Source organism: Electrophorus electricus, chromosome 12, assembly GCF_013358815.1.
Source record: "Electrophorus electricus isolate fEleEle1 chromosome 12, fEleEle1.pri, whole genome shotgun sequence".
Classification (NCBI taxonomy): Eukaryota; Metazoa; Chordata; class Actinopteri; order Gymnotiformes; family Gymnotidae; genus Electrophorus; species Electrophorus electricus.
The window spans coordinates 21338500-21357513 of NC_049546.1; the positions used below are offsets into that span (position 1 = coordinate 21338500).

Below are 19014 nucleotides of genomic sequence, written 5' to 3' on the forward strand. Positions count from 1 at the left end.
TATATATATATATATATATATGTGTGTATATATGGCGACTCGAAGATAAATTACATATTATTTAATCATATTTATGAATACAAGGTGTCACTGATACTGACTGTCACTGATATATTTTTTGAAAAAAAATTTTAGCCCCATGTGAAATAAACACTAGCAAGTAATGTCTGTCAGCGAAACAGGAAGGTTCATTATGAATGAACCACGATTTACGACGATTTTGGTCAGAAACAAACCCGGTGATCTGAACAAAAAAGTGCAGATTTAAAACAGAAGTACTGAACAGTCTATCCAACCGACAATGGAAAAGGGTAGGATTCAGGTTTTGTGTTGGCTAGGTTTATCACTTTTTTCTGATGTCAGTGTCACGTCAAAATACTGTCGGCAATAAAATATATTTACAAATATACATATTAATATTTAACGGGGGGTAATGAAAATCATCCGCTGCGCGTACGATGTCTCCGTCGTGAAGTGTTGTGCGTCCGACTGCTCTTTTTCCTCCTTGCACAAAAGTGCTTTGACACGATTTGCGTGCACTGCTCACACTTGACCGTGCAGCACCAGTGGAACCTGCAGTTGCAGCTGCTGGCGGTCTGGATTTTCTTCTCCTCCACTTTGAGGCCGCACTCGTGACACAGCCGCTTGCAGCTTCGCTTCTCCCACCGGGACAGGTTCGTCCCACTCTGCAGACACTCCCTGCCCTCGGTCCCGTGCAGCCCGAGGCTCAGGTTTCTCGCGCAGTAATTAGGTGAGTCCTCCAGGTGCACGAGCTCGGTGCGCGCGATTGTGCTGAAGGTGTCCGCGATCGCGCCGCGGTTGTCGGCGCTGTTGCCCGCGCGCATTCGCCTTTTGTCCATCTCGAGCTTTTGCGCCTGGTCGTGCTTGATTTTCAGATAGTTTCCCACGTCCCTGAAGTCGGACAACTGCATCCAACATGTTTGGATGCTGCAGCTTCCGGACACGCCGTGACACTTGCACGACCTCTTCATCGTTGCCTTGACAGCCTGAAAAACGAGATTAAAGTTTACTGCCGTGTCAGTATTAATCCCTGTGAAATAACGGCATGCCAGAAGATACACTTGGCCCTCCGACACGAAAACGGTTAACATTAATTTAGTCACTCTTTGTAAATATTGCTGTGGAGAAGGAGATTTACACTCACGAGTCTCCCCGCCTCGTTGTTGTGCAAATTCACCGCAGCGCGTGAATCGTGACCATTTTCCAGCGCGTCTACGAACTGCTTGGAAATGTTTTCCCCAAAGTCCACGTTGTCACTGCAGCCGCCCCATATCCAACTCAGACCTCCTGGGAACACACACACGCGCGCGCGCGCGCGCACGCATTTGCATTGCAGGGCATCACCGTTGTGTGCATCGTTTCTGCGTCAGTGTCTGTTGATTTTGGCTTACCAGTTTTGCCAGCTTTTGAGTCATCGCACCCACAGTTATCGAAGTCCCCCATGCTGCAGTTTTTGGTCAGCGTGTACATAACTCCTGCTGCACTTATGGCGTGCAAAAAAGCGGTCTCTTTTGTGGCTGAAATCAAAAGAGATTATCAGAATAAAGTTTTCTTTTTCTTTTTCTTTTAAGTATATTTTCTGAATGAACTTAGTATTTTGATCAGTTTTCACGTTAAATGTTGAGGGCCTCAATGTGTAGGCTAAGGGCATGTATTCAGAGTGAGCCCGTTCCGATTGATCTCATGTTTCTCATGTCTTTTGTGTATGGCGTGGTGTAGGTTTAAAAGTAATTTCGCTTACCACTCCTTAGTCCTTTTTGCGTTGATAACTGCAATTCACTCTCTGGACAGTTCCACCTGTCCCACGCAAACTGATATTTGCACTCTTCGATGCCGCGTTGGGCGCCTATTTGCACACTGCTTGCATATGTCAGATACGCCTGTACACGGTAAGAAATAAAGGCGTAAATAAGAGAACATAACGCCAGCGCTTCGAGATGTTTAGTGCAGAGCGGTTCATTCTGCAGCAAGAGCTGTCATTGTACTCATCACTTACCTTGGGTCCGGTCATCAAGAAATTATTCACTGACCTGAAAAGGGAGAGAAACCACGCATCTTTAGAATAACGTTCAATTAGAAATCAGTACATTAAAAACAATTCGAAGTCATTTTTTTTTTTTAAATCCCCGTACCATGCCATTGTGGACAGCACGTGACAGCAGCTGGACAGGACCAAAGATGCGAGGATTTGCAAAGAGACCATTGGCGCGAGATGTCCAAGGCGTGAGTAAGTGCAGTATCCAGAAACAGTTCGAGCCAACTGACCGGGGGCCTGGAGGATCACGGTATTTATACCTGTCGCCAATGCTGAGCGACATGCTTTTTTTCAACCTTTGACATTTCACTGTGAAAAGACGGAGAGGAGGTCATCAGAGATGTAGTAAATAACCCGTAGAAGTACCTACAGCTCAGCTTCAAAGCAGATACGTGTAAGAGCCCCTCGCCATTTACCGTCTGCCCCAAAAACATTATCGTCATTATTATTATTACTGGTATTATTATTACTCTTATTATTATCAGTAGTAGTAGTAGTAGTAGTAGTAGTAGTAGTAGTAGTAGTAATAGTATCAGTAGTAGTAGTGGTAGTATCGCTGTTTTGTTTTGTTTTTCAAATTAAAGTTAAATAAACTCGTTTTTTTTTTAGAAAGAGGATGGAGTTGGGCGGTGTGTTTGTGTTGGATATTGCGGTGTGGAATGAGCCACACATTGGAACATGTTCAGCTAATGAGTTACTTTGTCCATTGGAGGGACTTTGCATATTGGAGGTGTTGTGTAGTACATCTGGACAGCTGGAGGTGTTTCGTCCATTTGGACATTGCAGTGGTTGTTGATTGTCGAATTGCCTTGATCTTCCCCCAATCACACAGCAGTCTAACTTTTCTAACTGCTTTAATACTTTTAGCTTCAAATCTTTCACCCAAAAGGTCTCCAGTTTTAGCCCTGTGACGTTAAACTGGATTGAGATGGTTGTTCTACGTAGTTTACAAGCATTCATTCATCAGAACACGCTAAAGGCCATACAAATGACACGACGCTCACGGGCACTTTGACATGCGAGCGGAACCCGCAGAGCCTGGGGGCGAATGCATTGCGAAGATGGACTGGAGTCGGTGGAATTTAAAGGCCCGAGCTGCTTATTTAATCATATTGGGAGCTTTTTAAAATCCCCTCCGTCTGAAGTTGCCGATAGATTTTGAGCATGCTCTTAAAAGGTACTGCTTATGCAAGCAGATGATAACTCACTCCTCATATGGAATATATACGTAATATACATAAACTATACATCGAGAAAATTAATTTATCTACTTTCGATTATGTTTGCGATTGCTTAATACTCTATGGAAATGTGACTTATTTTGGTTCTCGTGGAAAGATTAATTGTTGAAACTACACGTTAACATCGAATTTCGAATCAAATCATCAGCCAATCAAAATCCCCTCAAAACAACATTTATTTGATGGCCGAACAATGGCCAAGTACTCGAGCTCCTCGGCTGAACCATTCCAGCTCGCGCCAAAACAATAGTGGGACGTGCAAGTGAGGATAATCCCCACTAATTGGTCATCGGCGACATCAAGTCCTGAAACCCAAACTCCCACACCTACTTGTCAAAAAAGAAAGGCTTGTTAAACCGTGATCTTTGATGCCTTGCGCGTAAAACCAATGCATGTAAATGAAAACACGCAGATGTCGGCAGCTATCATTTTTGAATGGATTTATGGGCCAGCAAACTAAAAAACAGACTGCCCAACGCGATGTGATCCTGCGCACGCCTAAAGCCCGTGCAACGAGTCTAGGCTGCGCGAGGCAAATGAAGGCTTGTAGACCCAGAGGAGCTGAGCTGAACTTAGAGACTCGGGTGCAAACGATTATGACTAACGCTGATGGGAGTCATCGTGTGCGCCACTTGGGTATCATATTGTAAAGCAGTTTTAATGAAATCTATTTAAACGAGTTTAATATGATACCTTCCTGCGGACACGGCTTCTTTGCTCATGCCCAACGGGGACCGCGCAGGGGCCCGTCACTACTTTTCCAGCGTGCATGAACGTTAACGCGTGCATTAGCTTTTGGTAACCTTTCCTTTTAAAGAACGCGATTCCTGTTAAGTGCCGTTTGTGGCAGCGTTCATTGCGAGGTTGTATGCTGATTAGGTCATGAAAAGCCGCGGAACTGGCGTGGCGTGGCGCTGTAGGCGCTTCCAGGCCAGACGGACAGGTGTCGCGCACGCCCGGACCGCCGACGCCAAGCATGCCCGCGCGCCACAGCCTGGCCTTCAAAGGGGACCGGCGCGCGTCTTCTCACACCTCGCCAGCACGTAATAAGACGGGCTGCGTCGGGGAGAGAAATGTGCTGTAGTCTAGTCCGGAACGGTCCGTGCGTCGTGATACCCCGACGGCATCTCTGCTCATGCTTTTTATGAGGATAAAGCAGAATTCCTTTCTTAGCATTCTTAGACTTTAGTGCGCAACGACAGTGTAAAAGGAGTTTAAGGGCCTTAAAAGTTGATGCAGCATTAGTGCCACCTGCTGGTCATTTGCAACGTCACCGTATTTCCACGTGATTGATCTGCACTGGACCGAGAAAATATAATGAAAGATTTAGTTAGTAGACGGTCAGTGAACACATGATGTGGTTGGCGCCGATAATTCTATTATCTTGTGATGACCGTTTGCATTAATTAGGGGAAATTGACACCTGAGAAAATGCTGCAGAAAGTACATATCTGAGGAAAATCTTTTTTTTTTTTTTTTTTTGTAGCATATGCAGCCAATTCTATTTTTTATCTTATAAAGTGTTCAAAAATATGCAACATATAAATGAATGTACTACAATTGTTTAATTGTAAGTACTTTTATTATCTTTTACCACGGTTTAGTGTGGGTAACAGCAGGTTTCAGAGATTACCAGTCACATACAGTACTGTGTTCACATTTTACTTCATGAAGAAACGTTTTTTAGAAAATTAAGAAAATGCCCCATTGCACCAAAGAGAATTTGCTGTAAGATATTTGCACCCTGTCTTATTACACCCCGTGTCATCTTCACCCTCTCCTAGGCCTCAGTGGCTCCCATCGCCATAGTAACCATGCATCACATGGGGCAGTAGCACCCATTAAACTGAAATAGGAAATGTAAATAGTGGATGGTTCAAAGTTCCATCAGAGGAACATCTGTTGTGCTCGGCCGTCCCACGTTCGGTCGGGTCAGGGGCTTGCATCTCCTTTCCTCTCCTGCTCGATGGCTGAAACACAGAGAGGCGAGATTGGGCGTCGTGTGCGTCAGTGAACAGAACGGTACTGCCTTTCTGCATCTCTGTCAGGGAGCGTGACGCTATTGCCAACACGATCGTCATTCTGTAACTGGCTTTCTGTCGGACATGCCCAGGTCTGCACTGCGGTGCTGACGGAGGGTTCGGAATGAAGCTGAACTGGCAGCTGTTTGCTGACATGCGAATGCGGGGCTGGTGTGTGCGGGGACATGCGCTGAGCTCACTGTCGGAAAGAGAGAGTGAGAGAGTGGCGTGGTTGCCATAGCAAAGGAGGACGGGTGGGGCTAAGTTAGAGATGGAGAGAGAGAGCGAGATCAGAATGAAATGAGTAAGCTAACAAATGAAAGACGCAGAATGAAGATGTGGGGGAGAGAGAGGAAGAGAGAAGGAGAGAGAGAGAGAGACAGAGAGAGAGAGAGAGACAGAGAGAGAGAGAGAGAGAGAGGGAGGGAGGGAGGAAGAATGGACAAAGCCCTGCAGCTCGAGAGAAACAGTGAACAGTACTCCATACCACACCCCGTTGGCCGGAGCTCCCCCTGCATGGGCAGGGTTAGGGTTACTGCAGGTCACTCACTCTCTTTGGTGGGCAGGGGGTTCTTCTCTTTTGTCTCGGTCTTCTTCAACTTGGTTTTGTCAAACCTGGCGATCTCAGTGAGGTCTGGCTTGTCAGACATGTTTGCTGTCAACAAAGAGGATACGTTGGACTGACAGCTGCAGAGAAGTGACCTTCCTTTGTCTCTCGAAAGCCTTGTTCTTGGGACAGCCCAAAATATGAGCCCCAATAAAATGCCATCATCTTACATTGGACAACACGGATGATTTCGATATCTGTATTTCTTTGTCACATTCCTATAAAGTGCACATTATTGTTTTAATACATGTAGATTGTCACAAAACACAAGAGCTCTGTCAGAGGCAAATCCAGATTTCTGAACAGCCATGAGGTATCATGTATGTTATGAGCTCTCACATCACACATGTGCACCAGACGCCCTCCCGTGTGTGTGTATGTATCACGCTCCGGTCCCCTCCGCCCGCCTTCCGCTCACCTCTCCCCTCCCCCCCTCGCCTGTCTGCCTCTCCCGTCTCACGTGCGGCTCTTTGTTCTTCCTGTGCTGTTTCCACCCCTGTTCTCTTCCCTCCCCCTGTCCCTGCCGCAGGGCTCGCCTGTCCTCCGCCGTGTGTCCGGGCCCGCCGTGGCCCTTGGCGGAGAAAGCCCAGGTCTGACGTCCCTGCCGCCTTTCCTTCCCCTCACGCCTTCGTGTCCCCGCGTGGTTCGCCTCCGCCTGCCTTCCTCCGCTCCCGTCTCTGTGGTTAGCAAGCCCGCCCTGCCCCACTCCTGCTGCATGCACGGCACAACGAGCCTGCTTCCCTGGCGCCCGGTAGCGCTCGGCGGCGGAGAGCCGAGCTGAGGAGGAGGAGAGAGGTGGGCTTACCGTTTGGCACAGAGGAGATGATCCACAAGCAGGGAGGGAGAGAGGCTGCGTGTCCGTCCGCGGTGTCTGCCGGCGTTGGTGCTTCTGCGCCTCTGTCAGGGTGTGGATTTATCAGACAGAGGGAGAGGGGGAGAGAGAGAGAGAGAGAGGGAGGGAGGGTGTGCGAGAGTGTGAGAGGGAGGGAGAGGGAGAGAGAGAGAGTGGGAGAGAGAGAGAGCGAGAGGGAGGGAGAGGGAGAGGGAGGGAGAGGGAGAGAGAGAGAGAGGGGGAGAGAGAGAGAGAGAGAGAGAGAGAGGGAGAGAGGGAGGGAGAGAGAGAGGGAGGGAGAGGGAGAGAGAGAGAGGGAGAGAGAGAGAGAGAGCGAGAGGGAGGGAGAGGGAGAGAGAGAGGGAGAGAGGGAGAGAGAGGGAGAGAGAGAGAGAGCGAGAGGGAGGGAGGGAGAGAGAGAGGGAGACTGACCAATTCAACCTTCTTCTTTTTTCCATATTCTTGCTCTTGTTCCCATCCTGTAAGGAATCATGATGTAATTTAGGGAATGGGGGGTTACAGCATGTGTCTCTTACTAATGGGGCTCAGGCATGTGCTGTGTGTGTCAGTGTTCAGAGGGGTGTGTGTTTTTGGCTAGAGGGAGAGCTGCAGGCAACATCGAGTGTTATGTAACAACAGCACCACATGTTGTGTTATTGTGCGCATATCATTGTGTGTCTGAGTGTGTGCTTGTGTGTGTGTCTCTCTCTCTGTGTGTGTGTGTGTGTGTGTGTGTGTGTGTTTGTCTGTGTGTCTGGTGGCCGCATGGTTGGGGGAAGGGCTGTAGTTGAGTGCATTGAGTGCATTGCAATTGTGTACAGCCTGAAGCATGAAACATGAGGTGTCTGCATGGACCATAAAACGTTACTTCCATTCAGTTATGACACAGTAACTCCTGTCTGCTGGGGGCTGATCACGAATGGTAGAAAAAGATTCCAGAATATATTCGTTTTAGGAAATGCTAAGTCAAATAAAAATGCTCACACACTCTCTGATCACACACTCTCTTAGTTTAGACGGCAAGGGTGGGTTTACGTGATGATGATGGCATTTGTACGCTTACATCATCTTCTGAAGATATGCATGAGCTAAGAGCTTCTCTCATCACAGTCATTCGTCAGGTCAGACAAATCACTAATTTTCAGATTTGCAGGAGAGTGTCTAGCCATATACTCAAAATAAAGTGGGTATTTTTATGTCCCCATAAAAGCCTCTCTCTCTCTCTCTCTCTCTCTCTCTCTCTCTCTCTCTCTCTCTCTCTCTCTCTCTCTATATATATATATATATATATATATATATATATATATATATATATAAAGAATCCTTTGGTGCCATCTAGTGGTAATTTCATCATCTAATTTTAAAATCTCGCTATGGCTAAAGGTTTATTTACCATATGTCTTAACCGGTCAGATACCACACACTGGATAAATTATTCAACTAGTGAACATTCCCGTAAAAAAGATATTTGTGGCACAATATACAAAAAAAATGTACTATTTTCAGTGAACTCACTTGGAGCTGAGTGTATTGTGACGTTTTCTTATTCAAGGCAGTGTGAATAGACAATAACATTTTTTAATAAACGCTGTGTACAGATGAGTGTTCAGAAAAAGGATGTGTGCACAGGAATAGTGCAGGGAAGATGCAGACTACTGGTAGATCACAAAGCAAAAATTTTGCACTTGTGAGGTAGCTAGCGTTGAGGACGGATAGAAGATCGCTCTCGAGTGACATCTGGGGTGTCAGAATATGGATGGTTCAAGACTGAAGAAGGTACAAGAGAAAGCTTATGAGCATGAGGTCAGAGAAGGGCTTCATGATGTCCTACCTTTGGTGGAAGCTGATGTCATTGTTCTGTTAGGTGAGGTCTTTAGGTCGTTAAGATATTCTCAGAGACGGGAAACATTTAGCAACAAATAATAATCTTAAAACTATTTGTAAGTATAATAAGAATTCCACTTTCAGATAATAATTGCAAACATAGCATATAACATTAAATTTTTCCATTTTTATTTTAGAATTAAATCTTAGTCATTATTAGAGTAATTATTATTTATATATTAGACATAGTAGCTTTTGAAATTAGGCTGTACTATATATTTCATGGTGAAATTATCCACAATATTCTGCAGAAGTCTGCATTATGTGGAAAAAAACAAAACTTAAAAATAAACTAGAGTGTCTTAGGCCCATGCTGAAATAGGATTGATATGGTTACGCATTGCATGGAGAGGGAGCACAGCATGATTTGCAAATGTCTGACATGTGCCTTATTTCTACAAGTGAGCTTTAAGATATGTTTCCATTTCTATGTTCCTGCGTAGCACGTCTTGCTATTGCAGCACATGTAACAAAACCTGTCAGACCTGACATTAAAGCTTGGACCCATTTATCAGTACTCTGTACTGGGTACCCTGGGTACCACAGATTGTCTGTAGACCTCTAGTCAATTTGCTAATGTAACGCCTTTTGAGAAAAACAGATGTTCGATGATAGTTTTGAATAAAATGAATAAATAGCACCACCTGCTGGACAAACTCGTTAGCCATTCCAAGTGACTAGGGATATTTTCCTCTTGAGGGGCATACCACAAGATTTGTTTATGAAGCCAGCATGAGGTTTTCCTAAATTATGTATTCATTCTACATGCATCAGGATCACTGGTCACATGCAAAAACGGATTACGCTGCTAGACTGCGGATCTTCAAATGATGTACAGCGCCAATTATGTTTCATCCACATGTAAAAGAGTCAATGTTCTGGCACACATTGCTTGAAGATTAGCGGTTATGCTAACGCACGCAGAAAATATAGGACTATTCTCAGTATCACTTGCTGTTTTCTTATCACCACATGGCAGATAACGCTTACCTGAAGTCAGCAGTTACACTTCTTATTCTTAAATTATTTCTTCATTTACACTGCATGAATTATGTGTACTACCCTATGTTCTGTTTGCTCCTTCTGGAGCATATGTGAGCATGCTGTCAAGCTGACCCACTTGGAGGAAGCAAGCAAACTGCTGACAATGAGATTTAGATATATTTAGATCTATTTTGGCTGTTCCTATGGTGGTATACTCCAGATTCAGGTGCATTTGGAAACAAATGACATGAGAAAAGGGCAGTAATGTTCACGATGGCATTCAGTGCGTTACTCAGATGCTTTCTACAGAGCTTTAGGCTGGAGCATTAAATCAGAGCTTCTTAGAAGAAGCTTCTTAAAAATGTGTGACTAAGCTATAGCATGCTACGTGCTACTGACTGCAACTTAATGGAAGAATAGGGTCACGGCTCTGTGTCTTACACTGTGTGGAAAACCTTCTGCCGCCTGAGTGGTGTCCAAAACAACTGCTGTTGTTTTTAAAAGTAACTTTCACAAGTACTGTTATCTGTAGGAGGTGTGATGTCTGCATCCAAAGCCATAAAGCTTTTAAAAGAACAGTGCCCTTCCTTGACCAATAGCAGCCCAGTTCCCCCAGGAATCCACTCTGACAGGGTGTTTTAAGTCTCCCAACAATGAACAGGACAAACTTTTCTTCGCTGTTTTCAGCGTGTTTTATCGTCAAAGGTGAACTGAAAACCATAAAAGCATTTCAGCGTAAGGGACGAAGAACGACCTCGTGGTTTCCATTGCCAATGTAATCATTAACCTAATCATCAGAACATAAACTAGATGTGTGTTGGCTCGGGGAAGCAAACCTCTGACAAGAAGATAAATTCAAAGACAAAAATATGACACAGAATGAATTGAGCTGCAAGCTTAAAATCAATAATTTGTTGCTTTGCTTTGACCTTCAGTACAAGCTGAGATGCAGTTACTGTGCAGGCCCACAGAAGCTGCCATGTTTCCAGCACCACTCAGTGATGATACAAACCTCATTCTTGCTGAGCGTGGAGACACCGCAGCCACAAAGGGATAAACTCACTTGGCAACGATGTTGAGATGCTCTGTGCCATTCAGATGCTTTAAGTACTCATCAGGTTTTCTAATGTGTGCCGGGAAAACATTTCCCTACATCACGGCCCTGCCTCCACCAGCCTGTACGAGTCTGAGTCTGAGGGAACATTCTGAGTTCCTATATTAAAAATAGTAGGCAGTGCAGTAGGAACTCAATGCAACAAGTCAGTCCACCTTTCATTACTGAAATTCACATATTTTATTTTTTTCCATATGTCAAATCTCCATCTTTATTTTTGATAAACTCAGTTCTTCCCAGCACGGAGGACACCAGTGCACATATTTCTGGAGAGATGTTCTGGAGATGATGTTAATTGAGAGATGTTAATGTAGAGATGTTCTAGAGAGATGTTCTGGAGATGTGTTTTGGAGAGATGTTGATGGAGAGATGTTCTGGAGAGATGTTCTAAAGAGATGTTCTAGAGAGGTGTTCTGGAGATATGTTAATGGAGAAATAATGGAGAGATGTTCTGGAGAGATGTTCTAAAGAGATGTTCTAGATAGATGTTCTAGAGAGATGTTCTAGAGAGATATTCTGGAGAGATGTTCTGGAGATATGTTAATGGAGAAATAATGGCGTTAATGCCATTAAGACTTTTTTTTATCAGCTGGAGGGGTTGTGTTGCTCTATCTTTCTATTTAAAAATACCCCAAAATGTGCTCTATTTTATTAAGATCAGGTGACATACTTTGCCAGATCATAGTTTTTCTTATTTCTTCTTTAGAAACTCTTGCATGATTGTCAGTGTGCTTTGGGTCATTACCATGCTAGAATATTCCCAGCCTGCCAAGCAACTGGAGTCCAGGAGTCATCTTGTCAGCCAGTATTTTGGTATATCCGCAGGTATTCATGGTACCATCTATAAATGTCATCTCCCCAACACCTATTGCACTTGTGCAGCCCAAAGTCATCACACTCCCCGCTCTGTGATTCACTGTCAGAACCGTGTGCACACTGTGGTAGTCCTGGCCATATTTACACCAAACATTCTGCACTCCGATGATCTGAGTCACATCCATTTGTCTTGGGCTCATCGGACCAAAGGATGTGCTCCTTATATTTGTCCGCATTCCTTTGATCTCCTTGGTCTCTTTTGTGTGAGGAGTAAATAAGGTTTTTTTTTCTTGGACAGCATCCATAGAGGTTGGCTTCATACTGTCTCCAGTTTCCACTAATAACCCATGTGCCCACTCTGAGCCACTTGCCGGTTTGCTTTTCAGTGATACCACCTGATTAGTTAGTGGAACTGTGGTTTGTTCTGTATCTCCTGATTACTAATGCAACTGTGTTTCAACAGATGTTTAGTTGGTGACAGATCATCCTTTTCTGTCTTTGTGAAGTTTCACAGTCAGATTTTTCAGTTCCCCTGGCAATACCTTTCTATGTGGAGCAGCAGACACAGACAGACACACAGGCAGACACTCTATGGGGCCAAAATTGAAACTGTTTTAGTGTTCACAGCTTATTTTAAAACCACGTTCATGCAGTTAGGCTAGCTGGAAGGCACAGTTGCACTCAGTTTTGTTTCTGTGATCACAATTTCTGTGACAAGTGTGTCTGCAATCACAGGTATGTTCACTTATGTTGCATCGAGTTTCTATTTTGGGCCCATTTTTCCAAATATTTGGCTTTCCAAAATATTTGATTTTGATCGTTAATAAGCAAAAAATATTGCAGTTAGAATCTTTGTTTTACCTGTCAAATCACTGCGCTTTTTCTGCGTCCAGTGTTTTCGAGCAGTAATTTATTGATCACTTGTAGGTAAAACACAACTGCAGATATTAAAGATAATATACAATATAAATGTATTTTAATTATTAATGCACTATGTGCATCAAGGAATTATTATAATAACAGGCTAGCTCTATAGCTGTACTAAGCATTATTAATGCATATATTTATATATAGCAGACCCTTGTGTTTCTCAGTATGTGTAGTGAGGGCTCTAAGGCAGATTCCAGCTGTGATGTTTGTGGGTCGAAATGAGCCGAGCTGCTCAGATCCCTCAAGCCAGCGGTATGGTGAGATCTGTCCCTCTAACCTTCCGTCAGACTCCAGACTCCCACCATTAACCTTTATGTTGTAAATGCTAGGTGTTGGGTCAGAGTGCGTCTGATAAGGTCAGTCGGACATATTCCGTTTATCCGATGGAAAGGCCAGAGGCTCGGTAATAATTACAGCATGGGGTATAGCAGCCGCTCAGGTGTCGAAGCGGCCATTACGGCCTGTGGCCACCAGGTGGCAGTAAAGTGCCAGTAAGTAACTACACTCTGGTTACGGTTACGCTCTGCAGGACCTTGGTACCTGTCATGGTCGTCATACTGACATTACATGCCATATAAACCCAGCTACATGTCAGCCTTTTGGTTAATTTAAGCGTTAAAAGATTCTCGTAAACCGCAAACATTAAATTGCAGTGATTAAAAACATATAAAGTCGTAGATTTTTAAAATAATCTTGACCTGGGACCATACTTTTAGCACGCTTGAACGGAACAAATTGGACATTGTTTGAGAAACTTGCAAAAAAGAAGTCACGTAACCCAAACCCCGGGAAAAAACAAAAACAAAGCGGACGTGTTTGCCTTCCACTGTGACGTCACAAACGTTGAGCCCCGCCTGCGAACGTTTGGTCGCGCTCTTTCCGGGGGCCACTGTGGCTGTGTGTTATCCGTCATTAACCCTAATAAGGTGGATAACGCAGAGAGCTCCCAGACCTGAGCGCTCTGGTTGGTACCTGATGTCTGTCTGAAGCGTTTCTCAAGGACAGGATTAGTGGCTAACGCAGCCGGGCCCAAAGTACCCAACATAAGTGCACGGTACAGTTGTCTTAAGCAAAAAGAAGCTGGCATCACAAAATCAGTGTTTTATTTGTCTTTTACTTATTAATTTGATGTATGGAAGCCAGTGTTTCTGTATATTATATTTGGCCTACAGCATTAGGCAGACACTCTTATTCACACGCACACACAAACACACACACACACACACACACACAAACACACACACACAGATTAAATATGGTTTGTGTTGTGGGATTGCTCACAAACTCTTGATGCTTTCTGTGTGCATGTAGAATTGTTACCGTGTCAGTGACTGGCAGTCAGTGTCTGTCCTGTTCTAATTGCCAGGGTCTTGCATGTATTTCTGTGTAAGTCCTTACGTGTGATGCATGATCGGGCGTATCAGGTGAGTTGCAGGAGCACCACAGGCCTTGTGAACGGTAATCAGGTTCTCTTGACAAAACAGCCTGAGCTATGGAGCAGATGCAGGAGAATTTAAGAATAACGAGCCCAGACCCAAGGTGACCTTGAGGTTGACCTTGCAGAACTACTGCAGGCTGGGGTCATCAAAATCATAGTGCTGTGCGGCTGTTGGGTTTGGCGCACTGGTAGAATAGTGCTGTTCACATGCTGAACAGACAAGCAGAAGGCTGAACTAGACAAAAGGGCATCTGTGTTTACACGCAAGGCTTGGGCAAAATAAAAGTCTGGTGGCATTTAAGAGATCTGAGAGGCCACCATGTCTCACCATGTCTTACCCTCTCTCACCCTGTCTCACCATGTCTCACCATGTCTCATGTTATCTCCCAAATCCCCTTTCTCTCTCCTCTTGCTTCCGTGGAGCCAAGTTCACTGGAGTGAGTGACGAGTATGGAACAGTGTACCTCACATCAGTACATGCTGCTACAAACCACACACACACACACACACACACACACAGACACCCCACCCACACACCCACCCACCCACACACACACACACACACAAACACCCCACCCACACACACACACACAGACACCCCCCGACCACCCCCCCACACACACACGCAGACACCCCCTCCACCCACACACACACACACACAGACACCCCCCCACCCACACACCCACACACAGACACACACACAGGCACACACCCCCCACCCACCCCCCCCACACACAGACACACACACACACACACACACACACACACAGACAGACACGTGAGCTATGTTGCTATTAATAAATGTAATATGATTTGGCCTGGGCTAAATGTGCCTTTTGAATCCACACTACAATAAATGCTTCCTCATAGGGGACAAATGAGATTATAGTCTGATTAGCCTCTCAGCTACCGCGTGGAGGAGTTTGTTCAGATAAGCACTTGAAAGCCTCTTCCTTGTGCCTCTCTCGAGTCCACACCCCAGAAGGAGGCTGTGTAAACACAGGATCGCACTCACAAGGATGACCTAGTTAACTTAAGCGCACACCGACAGGGACTGAACAGCACAGAAAATGCTGAATGTGTTAGAAGACACACACGTACACACACAAACACACAACACAACACAGCAAATACATAGAACTGAGCAGATGTACAAAACACAAAGAAATTGTCACTAATTTGTAAAAACACCTATGAGGGTATATAAACATTATCGCTATTTCATTTTGTCATTCAAAAAAAATGTGTTTCAAGCAGTAATAAGCAATTAATATGGTTTTATTAAAGTAAAATAAATGATTTGATAAGGTAAAGCAAATTTATTTAAAGAAATTTTTCTCATCACTTGAAATCTCATAATCGTCTGACTTCTTATTGGCTAGTTTAACAGTTTGATGTCCTGCTAGTGTGATAATGGTCCTCGCTTGCTTTCTGCACACTCGCTCCCTCGTGTTCCTGTGAGTTGCTGGGCCCTCATGCACACTTTATTTAAAAAATGTTTAAGCGATTTCATGTTTCCACATAATATAGTCTAATCCTGTCTAGGAGCTAACTGGAGATTTTCCTTGCAGGCTAGTGGTTGGTTGTGTTGAATGTTTCAGATGTTCTCTGATTGGCTCTTGAAAATGTGCTGCACGATTCCATGGAAACGGTCCATTAAGCCTAAAGGTGGACTCGTTGTGTGTAGCACTTTGGTAGCTGCCTGTGCTTTTAAAGAACAGAAATAGAAACGAGAATGACCAGACGTGGTGTACAACGTATTTACTACATGTAAAAACAAGTTTGGGTTTTTCAGATAATCTGCTGCTTTGTGGAGGCTTATCTGCAGAGTAGGTCACAGGTGCACTGCATATAGCTCCGTTATACACACACACACACACACACGCACGCACACAGACACGCACGCACGCACACACACACACACACACACACACGCACGCACGCACGCACACGCACACACACGCACACACACACACACACGCACACACAGTTTAAAATGCCTTGTGTTATGTTATGTGTTTGGTCATGAACTGGTTGTTTATAGCTGTGAGAGTATTGATTTATGACACTCACTGTGTGTGTGTGTGTTTTGTGTGGTACAGTACTGCTGTTGTTGATGATAGACAGATCTGCTGCACATGCTGCTTTCCTCCAAACCCTGACAGCGTGTGGCACAGGGTGACCTGTGCTTTGAAACACTAAGATAAAAGCCCCGAGCGAGACAGGGACATTTCACACACACAACGCAGCTCGGCACAATGAACAATGGACAATGAACACGCGTATGTGTGTGTGTGTGTTCTACAGATCCCAACCCTCTCAGAATCACAGGGCGAGTGTGTGTGTGTGGGCGGCTGCACGTGTGCGTGTGTGTTTTAAGATATTTTTAGTGGTTTTAAAGGAGCTCAAGTCTGCAGCTTTTGTCCTTGTGAATGAGGAGGTTGGAGGAGGAGCAGCTACGTTTGCGATTAGACTCGCACAGGTACGGACGTGCAGAACTACTGCAGGCTGAAGCAGACAAACACCTCCCTCCCTCTTTATCTTCCATGGCCAGCCTGTGGAGAGAAAGAGAGAGATAAAGAGTAGGGGGGAGAGAGGGAGAGAGAGAGAGAGAGAGAGGGAGAGAGAGATAGAGAGAGAGGGGGAGAGAGAGAGAGAGATAGAGAGAGAGAGGGGGAGAGAGAGAGATAGAGAGAGATGGAGAGAGGGGGGGAGAGAGAGAGATGGAGAGAGGGAGAGAGAGAGGCTCCCAAGGTTGCAGACTTAGGTATTTCTTCTCAGCAGCTTAAAACATCAAAGCCTGTTTGCATGTCCCTCCACTAACACCAGATTTAAAAGTAAGCACAAAATGTGCTTGGAGTGAATGCAGTGAATTTAGATGTGGAAGAGAAAAATCCTGTTTTTTCACATGTTCTGGCAACTTTGAAGCCAGATACCAAGCCAGAAAAAAAAAAAACAGGCAATAAGTCTAAATACACATGTCTTGTCCTTAATTGCTTCCTAATGATATTTTTAATTATAGTGTTCTAATCTATGCATGAGATGGTACATGATAGATACCTACTAAAATATATATTGCATTAGCACACACTCGAGGGTTTATGATGGGAGAACATTTTGGAACTGTTTCTAGGGTTGCCAGATTGCTTCCAGGCCCAGTGTGTATGGGGTGACGTGGGGACACCTGGTCTCCACCTGGTCTCCACTCGGGTGGTGCAGTAGTTGACAGCAGACTCAACGGAGGCAGGCGACAGACCGTCAAGCACAGGCACCGCTGCGGAACTGACATGGCTTATTCCTCAGCGTCCCCGCACATCCCCGCGTGTCCACTAATGGACTCAGCTGGCTCATACTGCCCCCCACATCTCTTACATGAAAGTCCTGTTTCGGATGCTCCGTTGTCTGCAAGCTTACCATGCGCAGTCAAATCATTAACATTGCATTTATCAAAGCCTGCTCGACACTTGTGTACATACGTGTTTTAAACGTCTCTTGAGTCCTTCCACCTCCTAACCGAGCAGTGGTACAGGACTAAGACGCCTGTGTACTGGTGTGTAGTGTGTTGAGTGGACATTAAAAACATTGTGCAGTGTGTTGATTGTAAAGTGTCCTCGGGTGCTGAGAAAGGCAATACATACGTGTAATTTCATGTCACGTCACATCAAAGAGCTGTTAGGCAATTTCATAATGTCCATAATGTCCAGAGGAACCCGGCACAGTGCGTGAGTTGGAGCACCAAGGTCAGCCAAGGTCAGCCTGGATCATCAGCAAGAGACAAAGCAAAGCAGGAGTCCGTTAGGAGGAACTGTGCCCATGCACCGTCACCATGGCGATACTGGCACCGCGCTTGGGGACATGGTCAGACCCTCAGAGGAGAGGCCAGGTGATGGCTTGTTGTTTCTTACCGTGCCGACAGGGAACGCGATTGAGGTCGGAGGTGTTGTCGCGCGACCGATTTTGTTTCCGATAACGGGAACGCCCAGACTCACGCTCAGACTCACGCGTGTACAGCCTGCACATGCACGAGCGGGTTATACGCGGCATTCTGTGCTTCCGGCCAGGAATGCAGAGTCTCTGACATGTCATTGTCCTCGGAGCGATCCGACAGCTGAGATTCCCTTGCTGAGCGTCCACCCCTCGCTGGCTGGCTGTCATCCAGCACTGAGCAGCCTGTAATTGGGAGAAATTGAGCGTTAATAACACGGAGTCAGGACATCATGTGAAGAAATATGGGGAAGAAGAGAGCTCTGTGATGATGTCACATGTCCATTTTCCTCCTAGTTCATATAATGCCCTGTCACGTGATGCCTCATTGTCTTTATGTGCAGTTTATGTGCAGTTTATTTGCAGATTATGTGCAGGTTATGTGCAGATTATGACTCCTTTCTGAGCAGTCTGGGCAGATAAGGTAATGAGGCTAAATATGAGTTATCTTCAATCATTTATTTTGAATGACTGTGTTGTTTGGACTTTGTTTGCAGTGTTTGCGGTATGTTTGATGTGATTGTACGTTTGGGCCTCCTCCTTGTCCTTAGCTAATCATTAGACGGGATGTTTGGAGGACATCGGGACTCCTGAAACGGTCACGTGTTCAGGACAAACTTAAAAGCATTTACAAAGTAATTTCTTCGAAACAGAACCCTACAGCGCTGGCATCGTTCACTCATACTTATGCAAACATTTATGCTCCTCTGTCCAGGCCCAGACATTTCTTAAATGGCTCTTGCTTAATAGTCTGAAGGTCAGTGGACTCCTTTTTAAACATAATTTAAGCAATTACCAATAAATGCACTCTAGACCTCGCCAAAAGAAGCTTTATCTTGCATTATGTCTGAGCGATTTTAACAACAGTGAAATGTCCATCGATTTCTTAGCATCGGTATAAAGATGAGGTAAGGATGACCTCTGATATGTCTGAAAGTATTTCTTGACAGAATCACTGATTTGGAGGAAATCTTGCTCACTGTAGTCATTTAAAGAGCTCCTTCCCTTTGTCTCAGGAGAGGTGGAGAGTCTCTGCTGGGATCAGGGCATTTGCACAGCGGCAATCCCAATGATGGTTAAAGAAGTCACCGCAGCCTTAAAACGTTG

The 19014-nt window shown here is 45.0% G+C and overlaps 2 protein-coding genes across 2 annotated transcripts; both read right to left on the reverse strand.

Annotated features, from left to right (window-relative positions):
* Positions 1 to 44: 44 nt before the first annotated feature.
* On the reverse strand, positions 45 to 2415 carry LOC113587180 (protein Wnt-8a-like). The gene is made up of 6 exons (XM_027025729.2): positions 2154 to 2415; positions 2018 to 2051; positions 1763 to 1901; positions 1413 to 1538; positions 1166 to 1308; positions 45 to 1007 (listed from the first exon to the last, which is right to left on the reverse strand). The coding sequence occupies exons 1-6, from the start codon at positions 2222 to 2224 to the stop codon at positions 441 to 443; spliced, it is 1080 nt and encodes a 359-aa protein (XP_026881530.1). The 5' UTR covers positions 2225 to 2415; the 3' UTR covers positions 45 to 440.
* A 2445-nt stretch (positions 2416 to 4860) lies between these two features.
* tmsb2 (thymosin beta 2) lies at positions 4861 to 6848 on the reverse strand. The gene is made up of 3 exons (XM_027025742.2): positions 6731 to 6848; positions 5869 to 5973; positions 4861 to 5267 (listed from the first exon to the last, which is right to left on the reverse strand). Exons 2-3 carry the CDS (start codon positions 5966 to 5968, stop codon positions 5230 to 5232), a joined length of 138 nt encoding a protein of 45 aa, XP_026881543.1. The 5' UTR covers positions 5969 to 5973; positions 6731 to 6848; the 3' UTR covers positions 4861 to 5229.
* Positions 6849 to 19014: the final 12166 nt, after the last annotated feature.

Bases quoted from the DNA above. Each gene is read 5' to 3' on its own strand.
- LOC113587180 (XM_027025729.2), bottom strand. From the start codon at position 2,224: ATGGTCTCTTTGCAAATCCTCGCATCTTTGGTCCTGTCCAGCTGCTGT. The intron at 1,309-1,412 runs GTAAGCCAAAAT...GTGTGTTCCCAG, and splicing joins CTCAAAAGCTGGCAAAACTG to GAGGTCTGAGTTGGATATGG. The intron at 1,008-1,165 runs GTGAGTGTAAAT...CTCGTTTTTCAG, and splicing joins ACAACGAGGCGGGGAGACTC to GCTGTCAAGGCAACGATGAA.
- tmsb2 (XM_027025742.2), bottom strand. From the start codon at position 5,968: ATGTCTGACAAGCCAGACCTCACTGAGATCGCCAGGTTTGACAAAACC. The intron at 5,268-5,868 runs GTGAGTGACCTG...TCTGTGTTTCAG, and splicing joins CCCCCTGCCCACCAAAGAGA to CCATCGAGCAGGAGAGGAAA.